At 45.1% G+C, this 19,890-nt stretch overlaps 1 protein-coding gene across 2 annotated transcripts in view; it reads right to left on the bottom strand.

Moving 5' to 3' along the window:
* Positions 1 to 19,890, bottom strand: part of LOC117413959 (NACHT, LRR and PYD domains-containing protein 3-like) — a 101,024-nt gene that overhangs the window by 44,005 nt on the left and 37,129 nt on the right. For both annotated transcript variants that reach the window (XM_058999316.1, XM_058999317.1), the window contains exons 7-10: positions 18,943 to 19,113; positions 17,810 to 17,980; positions 17,334 to 17,504; positions 16,444 to 16,614 (exon numbers count right to left, since the gene is read on the bottom strand). In XM_058999316.1, coding sequence (XP_058855299.1) covers positions 16,444 to 16,614; positions 17,334 to 17,504; positions 17,810 to 17,980; positions 18,943 to 19,113 — 684 coding nt within the window. The remainder of the gene's footprint in view (positions 1 to 16,443; positions 16,615 to 17,333; positions 17,505 to 17,809; positions 17,981 to 18,942; positions 19,114 to 19,890) is intronic.

Here is a 19,890-nt window from a genome sequence, read left to right as displayed (position 1 = left end):
TTCTTTGATTGCCAATTGTCATACCGCACTTCTTCTCTGTGTACATTGACTTAATAATGTCATAGACTTTACCCACTACACCGCTTTCAAGAATTCAGAGGAACAGAGCTGGATGCCAAATTGAGTCAAATGTTTTTTTTTTTAATTTAGTAGTCACCAATTAGTTTTTTTGTTGTTTTCTCCCCAATTTAATAGTGTCCAATTATTTTTCTTTAGCTCTGCTCACTGCTACCACCCCCTTGCTGACTTGGGAGCGGCAAAGACGAGCACACGCTGTCCTCCGAAGCGTGTACCGTCAACCAACCTCTTTTTTCCTCACTCACCGTGCAGCCAGCCAGAGCTACAGTGTCGCAGGACAACGCAGCTCTGGGCAGCTTACAGGCAAACCTGCAGGCGCCCGGCCAGACTACAGGGGTCGCTGGTGCATGGTGAGCCGAGAACACCCTGGCCGACCTAACCCTCCCTCCCCCTGAATGTCTGCTCGGCCAATTGTGTGTTGCCCCCTGGGAGCTCCTGTCCTCAGTCAGCAAAGGAATAGCCTGGACTCGAACCGACAACGTCCAGACTATAGGGCGCATCCTGCACTCTACGCGAGTGCTTTTGCTGGATGCGCCACTCGGGCCCCCCCCAAAATGCTTTTTTTAAAATCTGTAAAACAAGCAAATACTTTTCCTTTATTTTTGTGGTGGGTGTGTTTGTTGATAAGGGTGTGTAGGGTGCAAATATAGTCAGAGGTGGTTTGGTAGAAAGTCAGTCTGACTCTTACTCAGGACACTGTGCTTGGTAAGGAAGGCCAGTATCAGGGTGTTAATGATACTGCAGGACATGCCTCTGTAATTGTTGGGGTCTAATTTGTCTCCACTTTTGTGAATTGGGGTTATAAACCCTAGGTTTCATATGTCAGGGAAGCAGCTCGTCCTTTGAATGAGGTTGAATAATTTGAGCAGGGCCTCCTGCAGCCTGGGACTGCTGTGTTTCAGCATCTTGTTGTTGATGCTGTCGGACCCGAAGGTTTTCCTGGGCTTGAGGGCTTGGAGTTTGAATGAATAAAGATAGAATAGAAAATAGTTCAATCTAAAAGCTAAAAGATTTCCATTACACGAGAGTAGATGTTAAAACTTCATGCTGATTTGAACTCGGCTCTCGCCAAGATAAGCACCAACTAAGACGTAGCTTTACAGTAAACTAATGTGATCCATCTGCGTCTCCATCCATTTGCGCTTCCTTCCATATGATGATGTAGATATCCTTCTGTCAGGTGTTGATGGCTGAAGTGTAATGCTGGCTCCAGGGATCAGCTTATTTTGCCTCCCTAGCACATCAGCACACACAACGGCTGCGATGCTGGCTCCGGGGATCAACCACAGTGCAGTCTCCCCAGCGCATCAGCATGACAACCGTCTGGATTGAGCTAAGTAGGGTACATCTCTGGGGTCTTCAAGTGGGCACCTTCCATCCTCGGTGTTTCGTCGACTAGCCCACGACACCTCAAGAGGGCTCGACGGTGATTCTGGCGTCCCAGAATCACCCCCCTCCGTCCCCCACTCAACTCAGCCCAGCTTACTTACCTGTACATAAGCGTTTCTTTCTTTCTATTGTGCTTGAGATCCCCCGCCAGAATCTTTCCGTCTCAACCACAGCCAGTTGCTGCTCCTCTCTGCTGCTTTAGATAAGTTCTTTACTGTGTGACGCAACTCTTGGCCACTGAATCCAACGTCTCTGAAAAACCGGGTTGTAGAGTGCCACAAATCCTCGACAACCCAACTCCACTGGGTAAACCCGGACTCTCCATCCTCGATGTTCCACTTCAGTGGCTAGTTGAGCATACCGCAGTTTCTTCCTCTCATACGCCTCATCTACAGCATCCTCCCATGGCACTGTTAACTCTACCAGGTGAACAAGGCGTGCTGATCCAGACCACAAGACAATATCTGGTCGAAGGTTAGTGGTGGCAATCTCAGGTGGGAAAATAAATAGATTAAACTAGCTTGCAGTAGCAGTTGTTCCTCAGTTCATAAGTTTGCTGGGGTGGGGGGTGGGTACCTGCTCTCGCTGGGGGCCTGGCCTGGTTAGGGGATGCTTGGCTGGGCTTCTGTGTACCGGACCCCTGTGTGGCGGGATGAACCAAGGCACAGGGAGCATTTGGGGGTGCTCCTTTCCTCCGGTAGTGGCTGGTAGTGTCCCAGTCCAGTATGGCATCCTTGAGAGCCTTTGTTGCTCTCTCTCTGGCATCTGCTTCAGAGACTTTGCCACATTGCCTCCCTGGGAGCCCAATTTGTTGGTGCCCATGTGTATAATGAGATACTTTGGGCTCCCAAGTTTCTGCTTTGACAGGATCTTTGGCGCACTTTCTGTGGTGGGACGGCGTAGTTTGTTCATCCTCCTGCCTGGGAACAGCCGCCTCTGGTCCAGATATTTCCCATTGGAGTCTATCAAGATTACCACCTCAGTGCTCACCTGCTGGGCTGCCTGTTTGTCAGAGGGCTGCCGGAGGGCAGGGGAAGGGGGAAAGTCTGGGATCTGGTTGAGCTGCGTTGAGAGGGGGGGTATGCGGTGTGTCAGGTGAGGGGGGGCAGTCTGGATGTCTGGGTGAGGTGTGTCAGGAGAGGGGTGTGTGTGGTGTGTTAGGGGAGGGGGGCAGTCTGGATGTCTCGGTGAGGTGTGTTGAGAGGGGGGTATGCGGTGTGTCAGGTGAGGGGGGGCAGTCTGGATGTCTGGGTGAGGTGTGTCAGGAGGGGGGTGTATGGTGTGTCAGGGGAGGGGGGCAGTCTGGATGTCTGGATGAGGTGTGTCAGGAGAGGGGTGTGTGGTGTGTCGGGAGGGGGGCAGTCTGGATGTCTGGGTGAGGTGTGTCAGGAGGGGGGTATGCGGTGTGTAATGGGAGGGCGGCAGTCTGGATGAGGTGTGTCAGGAGCGGGGTATGTGGTGTGTCATGGGAGGGGGCAGTGGATGTCTGGGTGAGGTGTGTCAGGAGAGGGGGGATATGCAGTGTGTCATGGGAGGGGGCAGTCTGGATGTCTGGGTGAGGTGTGTCAGGAGGGGGGTATGCGGTGTGTAATGGGAGGGCGGCAGTCTGGATGTCTGGGTGAGGTGTGTCAGGAGCGGGGTATGTGGTGTGTCATGGGAGGGGGCAGTGGATGTCTGGGTGAGGTGTGTCAGGAGAGGGGGGATATGCAGTGTGTCATGGGAGGGGGCAGTCTGGATGTCTGGGTGAGGTGTGTGGGGAGGGGAGTATGCGGTGTGTCATGGGAGTCATGGGAGTCAGGGGGCTGGGAGTGGAACGTGAAACAAGCAATGTGGTCAAGCAAGGTTTCAGCTGTCAGTATATTGGATGGATACGGACAGTTGGAGTCTTGTCACATATTCAAAATCACTGCGCTGTCTCACAGAATTTAAAGTAACGGTAGCCACTGTAGCAGCTGTAATTGTAATTGGTCACTGTAACTGAGTGACCAATCACAAGCAAAAAAAATCCCAAAAGTATTAGGTAGACATGCCGTTTTCGATGAAGAACAATTAAATGAACTGAAAGATAGCAAAACAGAAAAAAAAAATTAAAATCGCTGTCTTTATACTCACTCCCCCCGACTTTGTCACTTTAAAATTAACTTTGTGTCATTTATATGTCTGTTTGTTTAACAAACGTTATAGCAAGATGTTTTTGTCACATATCTAATGTGTAAGCAGTACTGTAAGGATAGTTAAGCGAGTGATTATCAAAAGCACGATTTTCAGTCATGGACAAAATTGAGCTCCATGCTGTGGTTACTAACGTGCACAGCAATCACTGATGCACTTGTATTATTTTTATTTATAATGCGCTTTGTTCTTTCATTTATTTTTACAGACAGTACTCATTTTTATTTTACAACCTAGGCACATAGGCTACATGACAAAACTGTTCCTATTCAAACAAAAAAAAAATATGTTTACTAATTTAGCTATCATGTTTGATGTCTTTTTCTTTTTTTTTTAACTAGGATGTTAAATGTTTCGTCTTTGTAAACTGTGATAGTTAACGCTAGGCCTACTGACAAAATAATAATAGACCTTGCAATGCTACAATAATATTATACGCTTGTATGTCATTAGAATATATAACTAAAACATTTTAATTTCGATTAAAGATTGACAACATTTTGACGTGTCAAACCTTTTAATATACTGGGGCAGGGTGGCTAAGTGGTGACATCAGGCCAGATGCAGGAACAAAAAACTGACACCAGATACTGCAGTGCAAAAAGGACGCGGCGTGCACCATTTATTTTTAAACAACAAAAATAAATAAAAGGTTTTAACAAAAAGAAACTTGCTCACAGAGCGAAATAAAAAAGATAAACAAAACAAGTTTCAGTTTTAAATTTCTCTCGCTCCTTGCTCGCTCTCGTTCCTCCTCTGAACACCCTGAGTGCAGAGAGCTGCAGGCTTTTATTTACTATGGCTGAGGGGTTAATTATCAATTATCTCATTACCCCTCTGCCACAATCTGCACAAGGTTTTTAATTATTCCTGGCAGAGGACGAGCACTAATCTCGCCTCTGCCAGAACTCGTTTTGAGAGACTTTAGTTACAGTATAACTGAACACTTTGCATCTTACATATATTTCACAGACCAAAAATAAATAAATAAAAAAGAAAGTGGTGTGTGAACACATTACCATACGATCTGGCAAATAAAATGACCAGATAGAAAATGTTGGTTCATGTAGTTAACCTCCCCTTTAATCAATCTGCTACTGCGCCTTCCTTTTGCCTTACTGCGCTTGCATGATCCATTTTTTCCCCGGTCTTCTAATTCCCTATGACACCGGTGTTGTTCAAACTGTAAACAACTTCTCAGTCTAACTTCTGTTTCTGTCTCTCCCTTTTGATACAGTATCTGAACTGAAGAAAAGCTGCTCTGGCATTTTATAACACAGACATCTTATTCAGCATTCGTTTTATAACTAAATAAATATCAGGCCTATTACGTGGTCATCTTTCCTAATGTATTTACTTTTTTGCTGCGAGAGGAGCTGTGGCTTTCTCCGGGAGACAGCTGAACCTGGGGCGAGCCCGTTCCCTCTTCCTCTCGCACTTAGTTTGTTGTCTGTCGTTTTGAACTGAACTCCCGACCGCCGTTTAGCCAGACTATTTATAGTTTAAAAACTGCTAATTAAAATGATCCACGAGTGGGAATGTCACCTTATTTTTCTTTTGTAAAAAATATAGCGTTGATTACATGGTGCTTTATGCATGGTTAATTCAGAGAAAGTTACATTTTTGCTACACTATATGTGCATTATAGAGAAGGAGTTATTTTATTTAGTATTTTAGTCAGATGTGTGTTATGTGTCCCACGGCGCCCCCCACCCACTCCCCCGTTTATAACGCTCTTCGGTTATAATGCTTATATTGTGTGTCCTCCGAGACCCGCGTTATAGCGAGGGAGCACTGTATATATATAAGTACATGAGTAGAACAGGCTGGAGCATCAGTTTGAAGCAAGGGTAACTGTATAAGGTAAAATTAGCACTCTTGGAATGTGGGTAAGCTGCCACCTTGTTACAGGTGTTATGGGGGATTAGGGTTCTGTTTTTTGTATCTTATTACCTAGCTCTGTGTTCTCCTTCTTCTTTACTTTCTCTCTTGTCTTCAACATGCTTGCCAGCTGCTATAATGTGGAGGCAGTCTGAGCAAAGCATCCTATTTAGGGGGTTAGTTAATGTAACCCCACTGATAATCACAAAGCACAATTTTTCTCTCTCCTCTAACCTATGGCTGCCACTAAGACCTTAATACCAATAGGTCCCTGTGACAAGCAGTCTGTAGTGGTGACGTCAGACCCGGAAGAAACACACAGTACTGCAAGGTGAAAAGTGAATTGCGCTGTTGCGCGGTTTAATAAATGAACAAAATAAAAGGTTTAAACAAAAACAGCACACGGCACTTGAGGCCAAAATAAAATAGACAAACAAAACAAACTAACAGTAACAAACAGGGCACAAACACTAAACATAAAACAAGTAAGTAGCAGTTGTTATTACTACTACTACTTCTTATTATTGTTGTTGTTTTTACCTCCTCACTCTATTCCGTTCTTTCGCCCTGAACACACAACTCCGAGTGGGTGAAACGTGCATCTATATATACTGTTGTGCCGGGATTCAATTACTAATTAATTATTGACTTGAATCCCAGCATGTGAAATAATTTGTGCAATCCCTTGCTCACATACCTTATCTACATGTGAAGTGATTATGCATCCCCGTGCCTAAATATAACTATATATTTTAAATCACTCGTGCTACACAGACCCATTTATATGCAGCAATATCTATACACCAACATTAACACTCCACATGCAACACAGAACACATAAGTACGCACAGGGGCGGACACTTGGCCACAGTCCCCTATTAATTTCATTAGTTGTCAAAGGGCTAAACCATCCTGTGAAATGCAACAGGGTAATGTCCCACCTCTAGAAGCTTAACATGGTGTGGCAAAGTGGTAATGACGTGCAGGTGAGTGCAGTGCAAAATAATCACACAGACAACGTTGGTACAGGTGCAAGGGTGTTTATTTAATTTAATAAATGTCCAGAGCCTTAAGGCAAACCTGCAAATAATAATAGTGCTGGAAGTGATACAGCGGCGTGTATCACTTCTATTTGTAATCCTACGGGTTTGACCCGTAACCCCAAAAGTCCCGTTCAGACACCCACACTAAACACAAACACAAAGACAGTGCGTGATTCAAGTGCTAAAGGTGCAAACAAAAGACAGTTCCTGTAGTGAAAAGGTGAGTGGTGAAGTCCGGGTTTTTCGCTGGCCTGCGGCTGCAGCTCCGGATCGTGCTCAGTAATCTTTAGTGAGAAAACAACACACAAGACACACAGTGTTAAGACACAGACACGAAACACTCACGGTTGATTCCACAAATACGGGCTCCTTCTTGGTTATATAATTTAACCATATGCAAAGGAACAGATCACTCAAGCCATGCCCCCTATTTATACCCTCGCCCATGACCCCGAGGTTAACGAGCGCATCCGCTCCTCCAGTCCTCGGATGCCACGCCGCTTACCGTCTGGGTCACTGAGCTCGGGTGCCATAGCTCCGCCCCCTTCCGAACTGACCGACTTCCATCTACCCTACGGAATAAATTGTCGTGCCATTTCATTAAAGGTACTCTGTTCCTCGTGCACCGTGCCCTCACAGGTCGAGAGGGAGATCTAACACCAAGACTCATTCGATCTCTGTCACACATGGGTATCACATTTCTCCAGGAGTCCCATCTTCGACCCTCAGATCATGTGTAGGGGTTGGGTGGGGCAGCTGTTCCATTCCACCTTCAATGCAAAGTCTAGGGGTACAGCCATTCTGGTACATACATCTATCCCACTAATTGTTTCTCAAGTGATGGCAGATCCATGAGGCCGCTTTGTCATAGTCCTGGGTGAACTCTTTGATACACCAGAAGTGATGGCAGACCTGATAGGCCACTTTGTCATAGCCCAGGGTGAACTCTTTGATACACCAGAAGTGATGGCAGATCCATGAGGCCGCTTTGTCATAGCCCAGGGTGAACTCTTTGATACACCAGCAGTGATGGCAGATCCATGAGGCCTCTTTGTCATAGTCCAGGGTGAACTCTTTGATACACCAAAAGTGATGGCAGACCTGAGAGGCCTCTTTATCATAGCCCAGGGTGAACTCTTTGATACACCAGAAGTGATGGCAGATCCATGAGGCCACTTTGTCATAGCCCAGGGTGAACTCTTTGATACACCAGCAGTGATGGCAGATCCATGAGGCCGCTTTGTCGTAGCCCAGGGTGAACTCTTTGATACACCAGAAGTGATGGCAGACCTGAGAGGCCTCTTTGTCATAGTCCACAGTGAACTCTTAGATACACCGGTAATCCTTGCTAATGTATAACTTGCCAACTTCGATGGCAGTCAATTTTTTTATCATTTCCTGTCCTCTCTCCCAGACCTGTATTCCCACCACTTAATTCTTGGGGGTGACTTTAATTGTACCTTGAACCCCAACCTAGACCGCTCTTCCACAAAATCAGCTCTAGCCATTCGTAACTTCCTTGATAGTATAAAATCTCTGATGTTTGGCACTTTTTATTCCCTACTGGTAGGCAGTATTTGTTCTTTTCACCTGTTCATCAGTCATATTCATGTACTGACTGTTTCTTTCTAAACAACAGATTGCTTCCTTCTGTCCATTCATGCTCCTATCAAAGTATTGTGATATCTGATCATGAACCCCTAGTCTTGGAGCTTTTTTTCACAATAAGGTAACATCACAGCACTCTCGGTGCTTTAACACCCTGCTGCTCTCAGACCAAAACTTTATTGAGGTCATGTCTTCTGAAATAGAAAAACCAACACCACCCAGACATCTCTCCAGCCAGCCTATGGGAAGTACTCAAAGCATGTCTGAGAGGCCAAATAATATCTTACTCTGCTCAATCTAATAAATGCCACAATAAGAGAATTACTGAACTAACTGACCAAGTTTTACAAATAGACCAACAATATGCCAGCTCCCCCACTCCTGATCTTTATAAGCAACGTCTAATGTTACGAAGTGAATTTGACCGTCACTCTTCTAGACAGGCTGAACAGCTATTGGTTCCCTTTCAAGTATGAAATGTAACCATTACCGTATGGGATATAACCTTTTATAGCTCAAATTACCAGAGCACTTCTAACAAAGCTGCTCCTTTAAGAGCCCCGTATGCGTCAGACGTCGTCTCTGCCCCCAGGAGATAAATACGAATGACGCATAAGGCTCAGTGCCATTTTCTTTCAGCCTGACTTTAAGTCATAACTACGGAGATAAGTTGATTTCATCACTTTTTCTCTCTCTTTCATATTTTGAAATCATTTTGCTTTGTGATAATTCTTAACTCAGGTTCTGATTAAGTCCCCTCCGTGGCCGTGTGCCCTGTGTGAAGCCGGCGGCTTCCCCAGTACCTTGTTGAGGCTCACGCTCTCTCTCTTGCTGCTCGGCTCTTTGAGAGTCAATATTAAATTCTTGCTAGCGCCTTTTCATATATATATATATATATATATATATATATATATATATATATATATATATATATATATATATATTGTAACAAACGCCCAGCCGCGGGCGTAATTTTTCGTTCAGTAACTGGACAGACTCATAGTGTACACAGGTGAATTACTTTAATTTAAACCATAAGCAAACGTATATCACCCCCACCCAAAGTATTATGCCCTGTACGGGCTACTAACTATCTCACTTATAGTCCCTATCTAAACCGGAGTTCACTTATTCAAGTGGGTACAGTCTATAAGGTCTCTTGGCTGCAGACCCTGAGTTCTTCAGTGTACAACCGGCTGAAGTGCCAAGTACAGGTTGGTGTGTTCCGGTGATGGCTCCCTCTGCTGTAGCACGGTGAGCTGGAACTGGCTATCCCTGCTGGAGCACGTTGACCACACGGGTAAGTAGACTAGAACTGGCTCTCTCTGCTGGAGCACGTTGAACAATACGACAGTTCCTGCTATTGTGGAAAACTGTAATCCAAGTAGTGAACTGGAGTGCGTAGAAACCATATGATAGCCCCTGCTATCTTGGTGAACCATACCTCCAGGAAACACACTGCAACGCGTTGAAACAGAACGACAGCTCCTGCTATCGTGGTGAACTGTATTTTCCAGGAAACACACTGCAACGTATTGAAACAGAACGAAAGCTCCGTCTATCCTGGAACAGCGGATACACTGAAGTGTTATTAAATAATAAAACCAAATGTCCAGAACACTTTGTCCCGATGTCTGTGTTTTTTTTTTTTTGTCCAGAATCACACAGTACCCAATCCCAATTAAATGTTATGATCTCTGTTCACTTTGCAGAGAGTATAATTTGCTAAACTCCAAACAGTACATTTGTTTCTATTTTTATTATTCTACTAAAGAAATAAAAAAAATGGTCCCGTCTCTAAACTATGTCACCGGCACTGGCCCCGCCTGGAGCCGAGACGAGCTCTGTGCACTTTTAACGTGCAGAGGTTATACTCTCTGCTCTGCTACTTCTAACCCAAAAGTCCCAAAGTTAAACAATAATACAGCTGGGCACCAAAACAGCAATAAAGTAAACTGGTTTCTAATACCAGCCAACCTACTTTGTAATCCAAACGACTTTGCAAGAAAAACTTCCACACACAAAAATAGTACCTTCCAACAACTAGAATCCTGTAGAACTCCGTCAGTGTATACCCCACAGCCCCCTAAGTGATCTGCTGGCTTCCTTATATGTCATCAGACTCTTCCCAATTCATTAACCCCCAGGGCTTCTGGGGAATGTGGTTTTCAACCAGACAGCCATTTCTTAAAGGGCCTCCGCCCTATCCTCACAATATATATATATATATTGTGAGCCAGCTCACAAGTTTACCTTGGTATGAGCCCACAGAGGTTGCCAGTAATGATCAGATGGACCTGTGGGCAGCATACATGCCTGCCATAACGTCAAGGAGTTAACGGGCCAACAGGCTGCAGGTGTGGTTAGGTAGGCAATTATTCTTTGACTACTGTTAGACTATCATTGGCCTTAATTGGCCCACACCTGTAGCCTGTAACAGCCAAATGCCTGGCTGGTAAAAGGGAGCATGTGCCGCCAGTCTGGTGGGTTGTTTGTTTTGTTTTCCTGCCTGAGAACCTCTGGGGTTTATCTACAATAAGACCGGAATAGAATAGCTGGAATCAGTGTCGGATAACGTTGTGGTCCTTTGCATCTGCAATTCCCCGTTCTCTACAGGGGCTACGAGGAACGGCCCGTCCGCTGCTGGGATTCATAAAGGACTGGACTGCAGAATACGGGTAGGAGAAGGGTTTCCTAAAGAAGAAGCCAAGCAAGCTAGGAAAAACCCAAACCCCAGATGGAATTACCTATTCACCAACTGGACGTGGTTATTGGTCCATTTGGTTTACATCGGCATTTTTGTTTTGGTGGCTTTGTTTTGTTTGAAATCTTGTTTGAACTGTTTACTTTCTTTATGGACACGTCTCGATAACACAGCTGACATTGCAGTATAAGAGCAAGCCTTATAGAATACTGGAATAAAAACTTGCTTTGTTTTGGAAACTACTGTCTGTTTTTTCTGTGTGCACGCACCTGCCCACAATATATATATATATATATATATATATATATATATATATATATATATATATATATATATACTGTGTATAGTGGGAGGTGAGCCACATCAATCGGGATTGCCCCATTATGGGATGTGACCTCATCCTACCAGTTAAGACTGTTCCATTCCATCAGTCACTCCAGCAGATGGCTTTTGTTATTCCTGTGTCAGTGGATGATACACAAACCCAGGATCTCTTAGATTCAGGGTGTAGTCAGTCCCTAATACAAGAGAGCTTTATCTCACCAGGTCATAAGCAAATATCAGTACAGGTGCATAGTAAATGTATTCAAGGGGATGTGCGCACTTATCCCAAGATGTATGTGAATTTAAAAATTGGCCAGCAGCAGGAGAATGCAATTGGGTTTGTGTCCTCAGTTGCCAGTGCCTGTAGTTCTGGGGCGGGACTGCGAGCAGTTCAAAGATTGGTTGGCTGCTGTGATGGCCCCGTCCTCCCTATTGGCTAAGAAAGAGGAAGTAATTGGAGAGATCTTCGCCTTTTACGACCCGGCATGGTATTGCCATAGATTTAAACCACGAAAAACTAAACGGGAATGCCAGGCCGCTAAGAAGGAGGGCTGGCAATGGAGGGTGTCCGAGAAGTTTCAGGTGGGGGCGATTGGTGAAGAGTCTGGGGGGAAGAAGCCGCGGAGCCAGGGCAGGGGTCTGGCTCGGATGCCTTCGCTCAGGACCGACCCAATCCCGAGCCAGAAGCCATGGGAGCTGAATTTTTAGCTCGCTCCCGTGACTTCCGACTCGAGCAAGGGCACGACGATGTGCTGGGCAGGCTCTTTGACCAAACAGTTATGGTTAATGGTCGGGTGGTCGAGCCCAGATGCGCCGCCAATTACCCTCACTTTGAAATTAATCGAGATCTGTTGTACCGTGTTGAAAAATTACTCCAGACGGGGGAAGTGCGTCACCAGTTGTTCATTCCTCAGCCCTTTAAGGAAGATTTGTTGCAGCTGGCTCACGCTATTCCCCTGTCTGGTCATTTGGGAAGGGACAAGACCAAAGCGAGGCTTGTCACACGGTTCTAGTGGCTGGGACTGGATGGTGACGTCAGGTGTTTTTGCGAACGCCGCGGGGAGTGTCAGAAGGCCAGCCCTAGAGCCGTCCCACGAGCCCCACTGGTGCCATTGTCATTAGTGGAAGCTCCATTTGAGCGTATTGGAGTAGATATAGTTGGACCCCTAGAGAGGAGTGCGGTGGGATACACGCACCTATTGGTCATTTTGGATTATGCTAGGTGTTATCTGGAGGCCATTCCCCTCCGCTCTGCGTCTGCTAAATCTGTTGCCAACGAGCTAGTGAAGGTTTTCTCTCGGGTCGGGATCCCCAAGAAGATACTGACCTACCAAGGCACCAACTTTATGTCCCGGCTAGTCCACGGAACATGTAAACTTTTGGGAATTAAGACCATTAGGACCATGGTTTTTCATCCTCAGACCGATGGTCTTGTGGAGCGTTTTAATAAGACCCTCAAAAACATGTTGAGCAGATTTATTAATAGTGACATGCACTACTGGGACCAGCTGATTCCTCCCCTTCTCTTTGCTATCAGAGAAGTACCTCATGCTTCTACAGGGTTTTCACCATTCAAGTTGTATGGGTGGAGACTCTGGGTCATACTTGATCTGGTCAGAGAGATTTGAGAGGAACAGCAGGATAATTGGTAGTTGATAGTTGGTATCAGGTTAGGCAGGCACCAGCACCATCTGGCAGAAAATAAAAAAAACAACAGAAAATAATAATAAAACTGGGCACCAGTGCGATGTTTCTGTCTCCCGTGTGTGTCAGTGAGTTGCCCACCACCCTTCCACAGTGCCATTTCATTTACTGCCCTCCAGTTCGCTATTGTATTTGCAATGATGGGACCAGAGTGTAGTGCACATTTTTTGTTCATGAGACCTACAAATAAAATATCTTGTAGTCTAATGGGAGAAACTAATGCTTCCTCGATTTCTCTCCAGGGAACTGCCGACAGTGGCCTTATCCATATTTTTGGTGAACATAATTGAAAAGCCCAATGGTACAGCTTAACGCTTTGAGTAGTATGAACATACCAGTGAATACATAAGCGAAGAATATTTAGCATCAACATCAAGTGACGGTGAAGAGGTGGCGCCAAGCTCTGTGCGTTGCTCCATGCTTCAAGGAGTATCATACGCTGAAGCATTAGACACTCTGACTCCCTCCGCCCCCACAACCTGTTTACCTGGATATGATTTATTCATGTCTCTCTCTCTCTCATCCTTTCTTTTTGTTAGGTTGTTGTGGTTGTTCCACCCCGTTGTTTATTGTTTATTGCCTACATGTTATTTATTTATTTGCTTTATTTATTTACGGTAAAAATGATTTGTCTGTATTTCGTCACTATTCATTACATACATACAAACATATAGCTTTCAGCTTGTTTGTACGCTGTACTCATAATAATCAAGCGCATGCAGAAGACAGAAAAAACAACTCACTCCCATAGGACCGGCAGTGCATTTAGAACTCACTACTCAAACGGTTAAAGTGTGGGACTGCTAGGCCCCCGTCCATTTTGGTGCGCTGTAGTGTATTCAGTTTGATTTGGGGTTGCTTGCCATTCCACAGAAATCTCCGAATTAAAGAATCAGTCTTAGTCCAAAAATATTGTCAAAAATAGATAGCTATTTTTGACAATGGATTGGAGGGAGGGTTGTATATCAATGCCTAGATAGGTAAATTGTTTTCTGACCGGAATGATGGGAGGCAGGATGCCCCCATGGCTGCATTGAGAGGCATCAGGGCAGATTTTGTTCAGTTAACTTTATAACCTCATAAGTCACTAAATTTATTGAAAGTTGATAACATTTTAGGGATAGAATTTTACACTAGACAATCAATGAATATTCTACCCTGTGAATATTAAAGGGTTCAGAGTGTAAACCACCAGTCGAGACCATAGCAGGTGGATTGGCATACATCGTATGCACCAAATTAATAAACTTGTCACCTAAACCAAATCTCTCTAATACCAACCATAGAAATTTCCACTCAAGTCTGTCAAACGCCTTCTCTGCATCTAACAACAGGACCGCACAGGGTGTGTTCAAATCTTTGGCTTCATGTACTATATGCAGTAGGCGACCAACGTTGTCTGCAGCAAGGCACCCCTCATAAAGCCAGACTGATCAGGGTGAATAAGTTCCCCCATGTATTTTTCTAGACGTAAAGCTAAAATTCTAGAATAGAGCTTCATGTTTGAGTTAATCAAAGCAATTGGATGGTAATTTGCATACTCAGCGGGATCTTTCCCTTTTTAGGGATCAGAGAAATTAGAGCAGTATTAAGATCACAATGAAATGCACCTTTCTCAACTGCCGAGTGTATTGTGTCAAGGCAGACTGGGCAGAGTATGTCCCAAAACAACGACGACAGTTCTGGGGGGATGTCGTAAAGTCCTGGGGTTTTGCACTCTCCAGTGTTGTTTTTAATTCCTCCAGTGAGATGGGTTTGCCTAATTCTGCTGACTCTACCTCAGATAGTTTTGGAAGGGCCAGGTTTTGCAATAAATTAGCGCATGCCACCTCATCTAACATGGAGTTAGAGATAGATATATAAGTCAGAAAAAAAGTTGCACTAACCTCTTTTGGGTCATAAGTTAGTCCCTTTGAGGACGAACGAATAGTTTCAATAGATGCTCGAGATTAATTTTGCTTCAATTTCAGTGCAAGTAATCTGCTGGTTTTACTTCTGTGAAAGTAATATTTTTGTCTAACTATTGTAACCCGGAGGCACTCACGGTTGTTCGTTTGCCTCTATAATACGGAGACCCAGGACACAGAAATGGAGTTTAAAGCGCTGACGCGCTATATTTAATGCACAAAAAATGAAATAAACAAACAAAATCCTAACTCCGTGTTAGAGCACTGACTACACAGGCAGGTCCCTGACTAGCTCACAGGACGGCTAAGCTGTTTACCTGCCAAACAAAAACACACCACACAGGTGTAACACAAATCAGAAAGGTTTTACACTACCTTTTTCACTATACACACCAGCAGCCCTGAACAGACTAGCTGTTTCCTTAAAATACCCTGCACCTGGCTCTAATTTACAATGATCCGCAGGTGCAGGGGATAATTACTAATAAAACAATTAACAAAATAATTAAACAATTAAACAAAATGTGCATACACACATGTTTTATGCAGGGAGGATATTAACCCCCTCCCTGCTGTGTTACACTATGCATAATAAATTCTGCTCGTTGTCGCAATATATCATTAAGCTATGCTCTGGCAGCTCGCAGTTTTTCTTCATCAACTCAGGTATAGTTATTTTTTTGTGTGTGCTCCAACAATTGACAATGTTTTTACAGATCATTAATTTGTTCAAGTCTTGATTTTCTAAAATGAGAAGCGAAAGAAGTATTGTCTCTCATGAAGCCTCACTTGATCTGTCTTGTTGCAAATCAAAAACAGCGTTCATATCGCCTCTGATTATCAGAGAATACTCAGATAATGACAGTAATTCTTTTGTCAGGTCAAGTTTGGGTCAAAAACAGCTGGGGCATATACACTGATAAAAGCTACTTTTTCCCCCTGTAATGTCGTACAGCTATAGGCCAGTCTTCCCAATTTGTCATTACTGACCTTTTCTATATTCAATGGAGATTGTGTCTGATGATAATAATAACTCCCTTTGTTTTCAAACCGTGACTAGTGGCAGCGAATTTTTAAAATGTATTTTGTAATCTGTGAATATCTGCTGCACGCAAATGCGATTCTTGTAAAAATGCCAAATTCACATTTTTCCTGCGTAAAAAATCTACACTTAGAACGTTTATTTGGGCTGTTTAAACCTCTCCAGGATTAAACCTAATTCCAGGATCTAGTTGATAATTTAACCATTATCAAAAACTAGACCAGGAATTGTACAGAAAAAAAATAAAATATTTTCCCTGAGGGTCGGAATTCCAGCACAATGGGAGACATAGCGCTCTCTCGCTCTCTCTTCTCATCCTTTCTTCCCTCTCTCCTTCCCTCTTTTCTCTCTCCCTCCCTTTTCCTCTCGTGCTCTCCCTTTCCCTCTCCCTTCCTCTCTCTTTCCCTATCTCGTTCCCTCCCTCTTTTTCCCTCTATTTCCCTCCTCTCTCTCTCCCCGCTCTCTCTCTCTCCCCACTCTCTTTCCTCACACTCGCTCTCTCTATCTTTACCATCTATTCTCTCTTCCCCCTTGTCATTCCTCCCTGTCAGTAATGTAATATTCACACAAACACCCAAAGTGCTTACATACCCCAGTTTCTCCAATTTACAGTTTGGATGCTTCAGTGCAGCAGTCAGCTTCATACCCGATTCCCCCAAGTTATTCTTCCTCAGCTGCAGCTCTCTCAGGGTTGACTGGTTTGTACAGAGAGCAGAGGCCAGGTCCTCACAGCAATTCCCTGTGAGATCACACCCCTCCAGCCTGCAGAGATAAGGAGACAGGAACTCACTAGAAACTCACTTCTGTACAACTGGCTGCTCTGCTGCTGTCAAGATTGAAATCAGGAACTGTGGTAGATTTTAATCTATTTGATTGTCTTGTTCTGTCTGTCTCCCTTAATGTCTCTCTCTCTCTCTCTCTCTCTCTCTCTCTTCCCCTTCTATCTCTCTCTTCCCACCCTCTATCCTTCCCTCTTTTCCTCCTTCCCTCAATTTTCCTTTTCCCCTTCCCTCTCTTCCATTTCACTTCCTTTCCTCTTTCTTCCTTTCCTCTTTCTCTCCCTGCCCTCTCTCTTTTCCCACTCTCTCTCCCCACTCTGTCTCTTTCTCCCTGCTGTCTCACTCCCCACTCTCTCTCCCTGCTTCTCTATCCCTGCTCTCTCTCTCTTTCTCCCCGCTCTCTCACCCCCGCTTTCTCACTCTGTCTTTCTCTGCTCTCTTTCCCCCTCTCTCACTCTTTCCTCCCTCTATCCTTACCTTTTTTCTCTCTCCCTCTTACCTCCCTTTCCCTCTCCCTTCCTCTCTCTTTCCCTATCTCATTCTGTCCCTCCCTTTCCCTCTCTATTTCCCTCCTCTCTCTCTCCCCACTCTCTTTTTCCTCACACTCGCTCTCTCTGTCTTTATCCTCTATTCTCTCTTTCCCCTTGTCATTCCTCTCTGTCAGTAATGTAATATTCACACAAACACCCAGTGTTTACTTACCCCAGTTTCTCTAATTTACAGTTTGGATGCTTCAGTGCAGCAGTCAGCTTCATTCCCGATTCCCCCAGCTTATTCCCTCTCAGCTCCAGCTCTCTCAGGGTTGACTGGTTTGTACAGAGAGCAGAGGCCAGGTCCTCACAGCAATCTCCTGTGAGATCACACCGCTCCAGCCTGCAGAGATAAGGAGACAGGAACTCACTAGAAACTCACTTCTCTACAACTGGCTGCTCTGCTGCTGCCAACATTGAAATCAGGAGCTGTGGTAGATTTTAATCTATTTGATTGTCTTTTTCTATCTATCTTCTTCATGTCCCCTTTATTCTTTCTCTCTCCATTTCTTTTCCCCTCTCTCTCTCTCCTCTCTCTTTCCCCACTATCTCTCTCCCCTCTATTTTCTTCTTGCTCTCTCTTCCCCCTTGTTTTCCCTCTCTGTCAGTAATGTAATTTTCACACAAACACCCAGAGTGTTTACTTACCCCAGTTTCTCTAATTTACAGTTTGGATGCTTCAGTGCAGCAGTCAGCTTCATTCCCGATTCCCCCAGCTTATTCCCTCTCAGCTGCAGCTCTCTCAGGGTTGACTGGTTTGTACAGAGAGCAGAGGCCAGGTCCTCACAGCAATTCTCTGTGAGATCACACCACTCCAGCCTGCAGAGATAAGGAGACAGGAACTCACTAGAAACTCACAACTGGCTGCTCTGCTGCCAAGATAGAAATCAGGAACTGTGGTAGATTTTAATCTTTTTGATTGTCTTGTTCTGTCTGTCTCCCTTAATATCTATCTCTTTCTGTCCCTCACTCTTTCTCCCCCCTCTATCTCTCTCTTCCCACTCTCTCTGTCCTTCCCTATTTTCACCTCACTCTCTCCCTCCCTCCATCCATTATCCTCTTCCCCCTCTCTTTCGCCCCACTCCCTTCCTTCCCCCTCTTCTCTCTCCCTCCCTTTCCCTCTCCATCTACTCCCACCTCCCTTTCTCTCTCCCGCCTTCCTTTTTCCTCATCCTCCCATTCCCACCCACTTACTCCCTCTATTTTTCTCTATTTCCCTCCCTCTCTCCCTCCCCCCACTTTCCCCATCCCTCCCTCCATCCCTCTTTCCCTCTCCCTGTCTCCCCTCCCTCATTTCCCTCTCTTTTTTCTTTCCCACCTCCTCTCTCCTTCCCATTTCATCTCTCTTTCCCCTCATTTCTTTCCTGCTTTTTACCCTTTTCCTCCTCTCTTCCCATTGATCTCTCTCTCTTCCTCACTCTGTCTTTCCATGCTCTCTTTCCCTCTCTCTCTTTCCCCTCTCTTTCTCGCTATCTCTTTTCCTCACTCTCACTCTTTCTTCCCCCTCTCTCACTCTTTCCTCCCTCTCTCCTTCCTTCTTTTCTCTTACCCTCCTCCCTCCCTTTTCCTCTCGTTCTCTCCCTTTCCCTCTCCCTTCCACTCTTTCCTTCTCATTTCCTCTCTCCCTTTCCCTCTCTATTTCCCGCATCTCTCTCCCTGGTTTTTCCTCACACTCGCTCTATCTACCTTTCCCCTCTATTCTCTCTTCCCTCTCTCTTTCCCCTTGTCACTACTCTCTCAGTAATGTAATATTCACATAAACACCCAGAGTGTTTACATACCCCAGTTTCTCTAATTTACAGTTTGGATGCTTCAGTGCAGCAGTCAGCTTCATTCCCGATTCCCCCAGCTTATTCCCTCTCAGCTGCAGCTCTCTCAGGGTTGACTGGTTTCTACAGAGAGCAGAGGCCAGGTCCTCACAGCAATCCTCTGTGAGATCACACCGCTTCAGCCTGCAGAGATAAGGAGACAGGAACTCACTAGAAACTCACTTCTGTACAACTGCTCTTCTGCTGCCAAGATTGAAATCAGGGACTGTGGTAGATTTTAATCTATCGGATTGTCCTAGTCTGTCTATCTCCTTCATGTCTATCTCTCTCTCTCTCTCTTTCTGTCCCTCACACTCTTTTTCCCCCTTTATCTCTCTCATCACACCCTCTCTCTCCTTCCCTATTTTCTCTCTCTACCTCTCTCCCTCCATTTTCCTCTCTTTCCCCTTCTCTCTCTTCCCCCTTGCTTCCTCCATCTCTCCTTTTCCCCTCTTCCTGCCCTCTTTCTCTCCCCCTCTATCCTTCCATCTCTGTTCTCCCTTCTCTCTCCCTCCCTTTCACTCTCCCTCCTTTTTCCTCACACTCCAATCCTCCAATTCCTGCTCCCTTGCTCCTTCTCTTCCCTGTTTCCCTCCTTCTCTTTCCCTCCCTCTCTCCATTTCCCTCTCCCTCTCTCCATCCCTCCCTTTCACGGACCCTCCATCCCTTTCTTTCCCTCCATTTCCCTCCCTTTCTCCCTCTTTCTTTCCCCACTCTCACTTCCCTGCTCTCTCTTTCCTAGCACTCACTCTCTCTCTCTCTCTCTCTCTCTCTCTCTCTCTCTCTCTCTCTCTCTCTCTCCCCATTCTCTCTATTTTTCCCCTCTATTCTCTGTTCCCCTCTCTTTTTTCCACCTTTCATTCTCTCTCTCTATCTCCCTCTCTATATGTCCCCTCTATTCTCTCTTCCCCTTGTCATTCC

This window comes from Acipenser ruthenus, chromosome 25 (assembly GCF_902713425.1).
Source record: "Acipenser ruthenus chromosome 25, fAciRut3.2 maternal haplotype, whole genome shotgun sequence".
Taxonomy (NCBI): domain Eukaryota; kingdom Metazoa; phylum Chordata; class Actinopteri; order Acipenseriformes; family Acipenseridae; genus Acipenser; species Acipenser ruthenus.
Note: the sequence above shows the minus strand (reverse complement) of the source record. Positions and strands in the feature narration are given on the sequence as shown.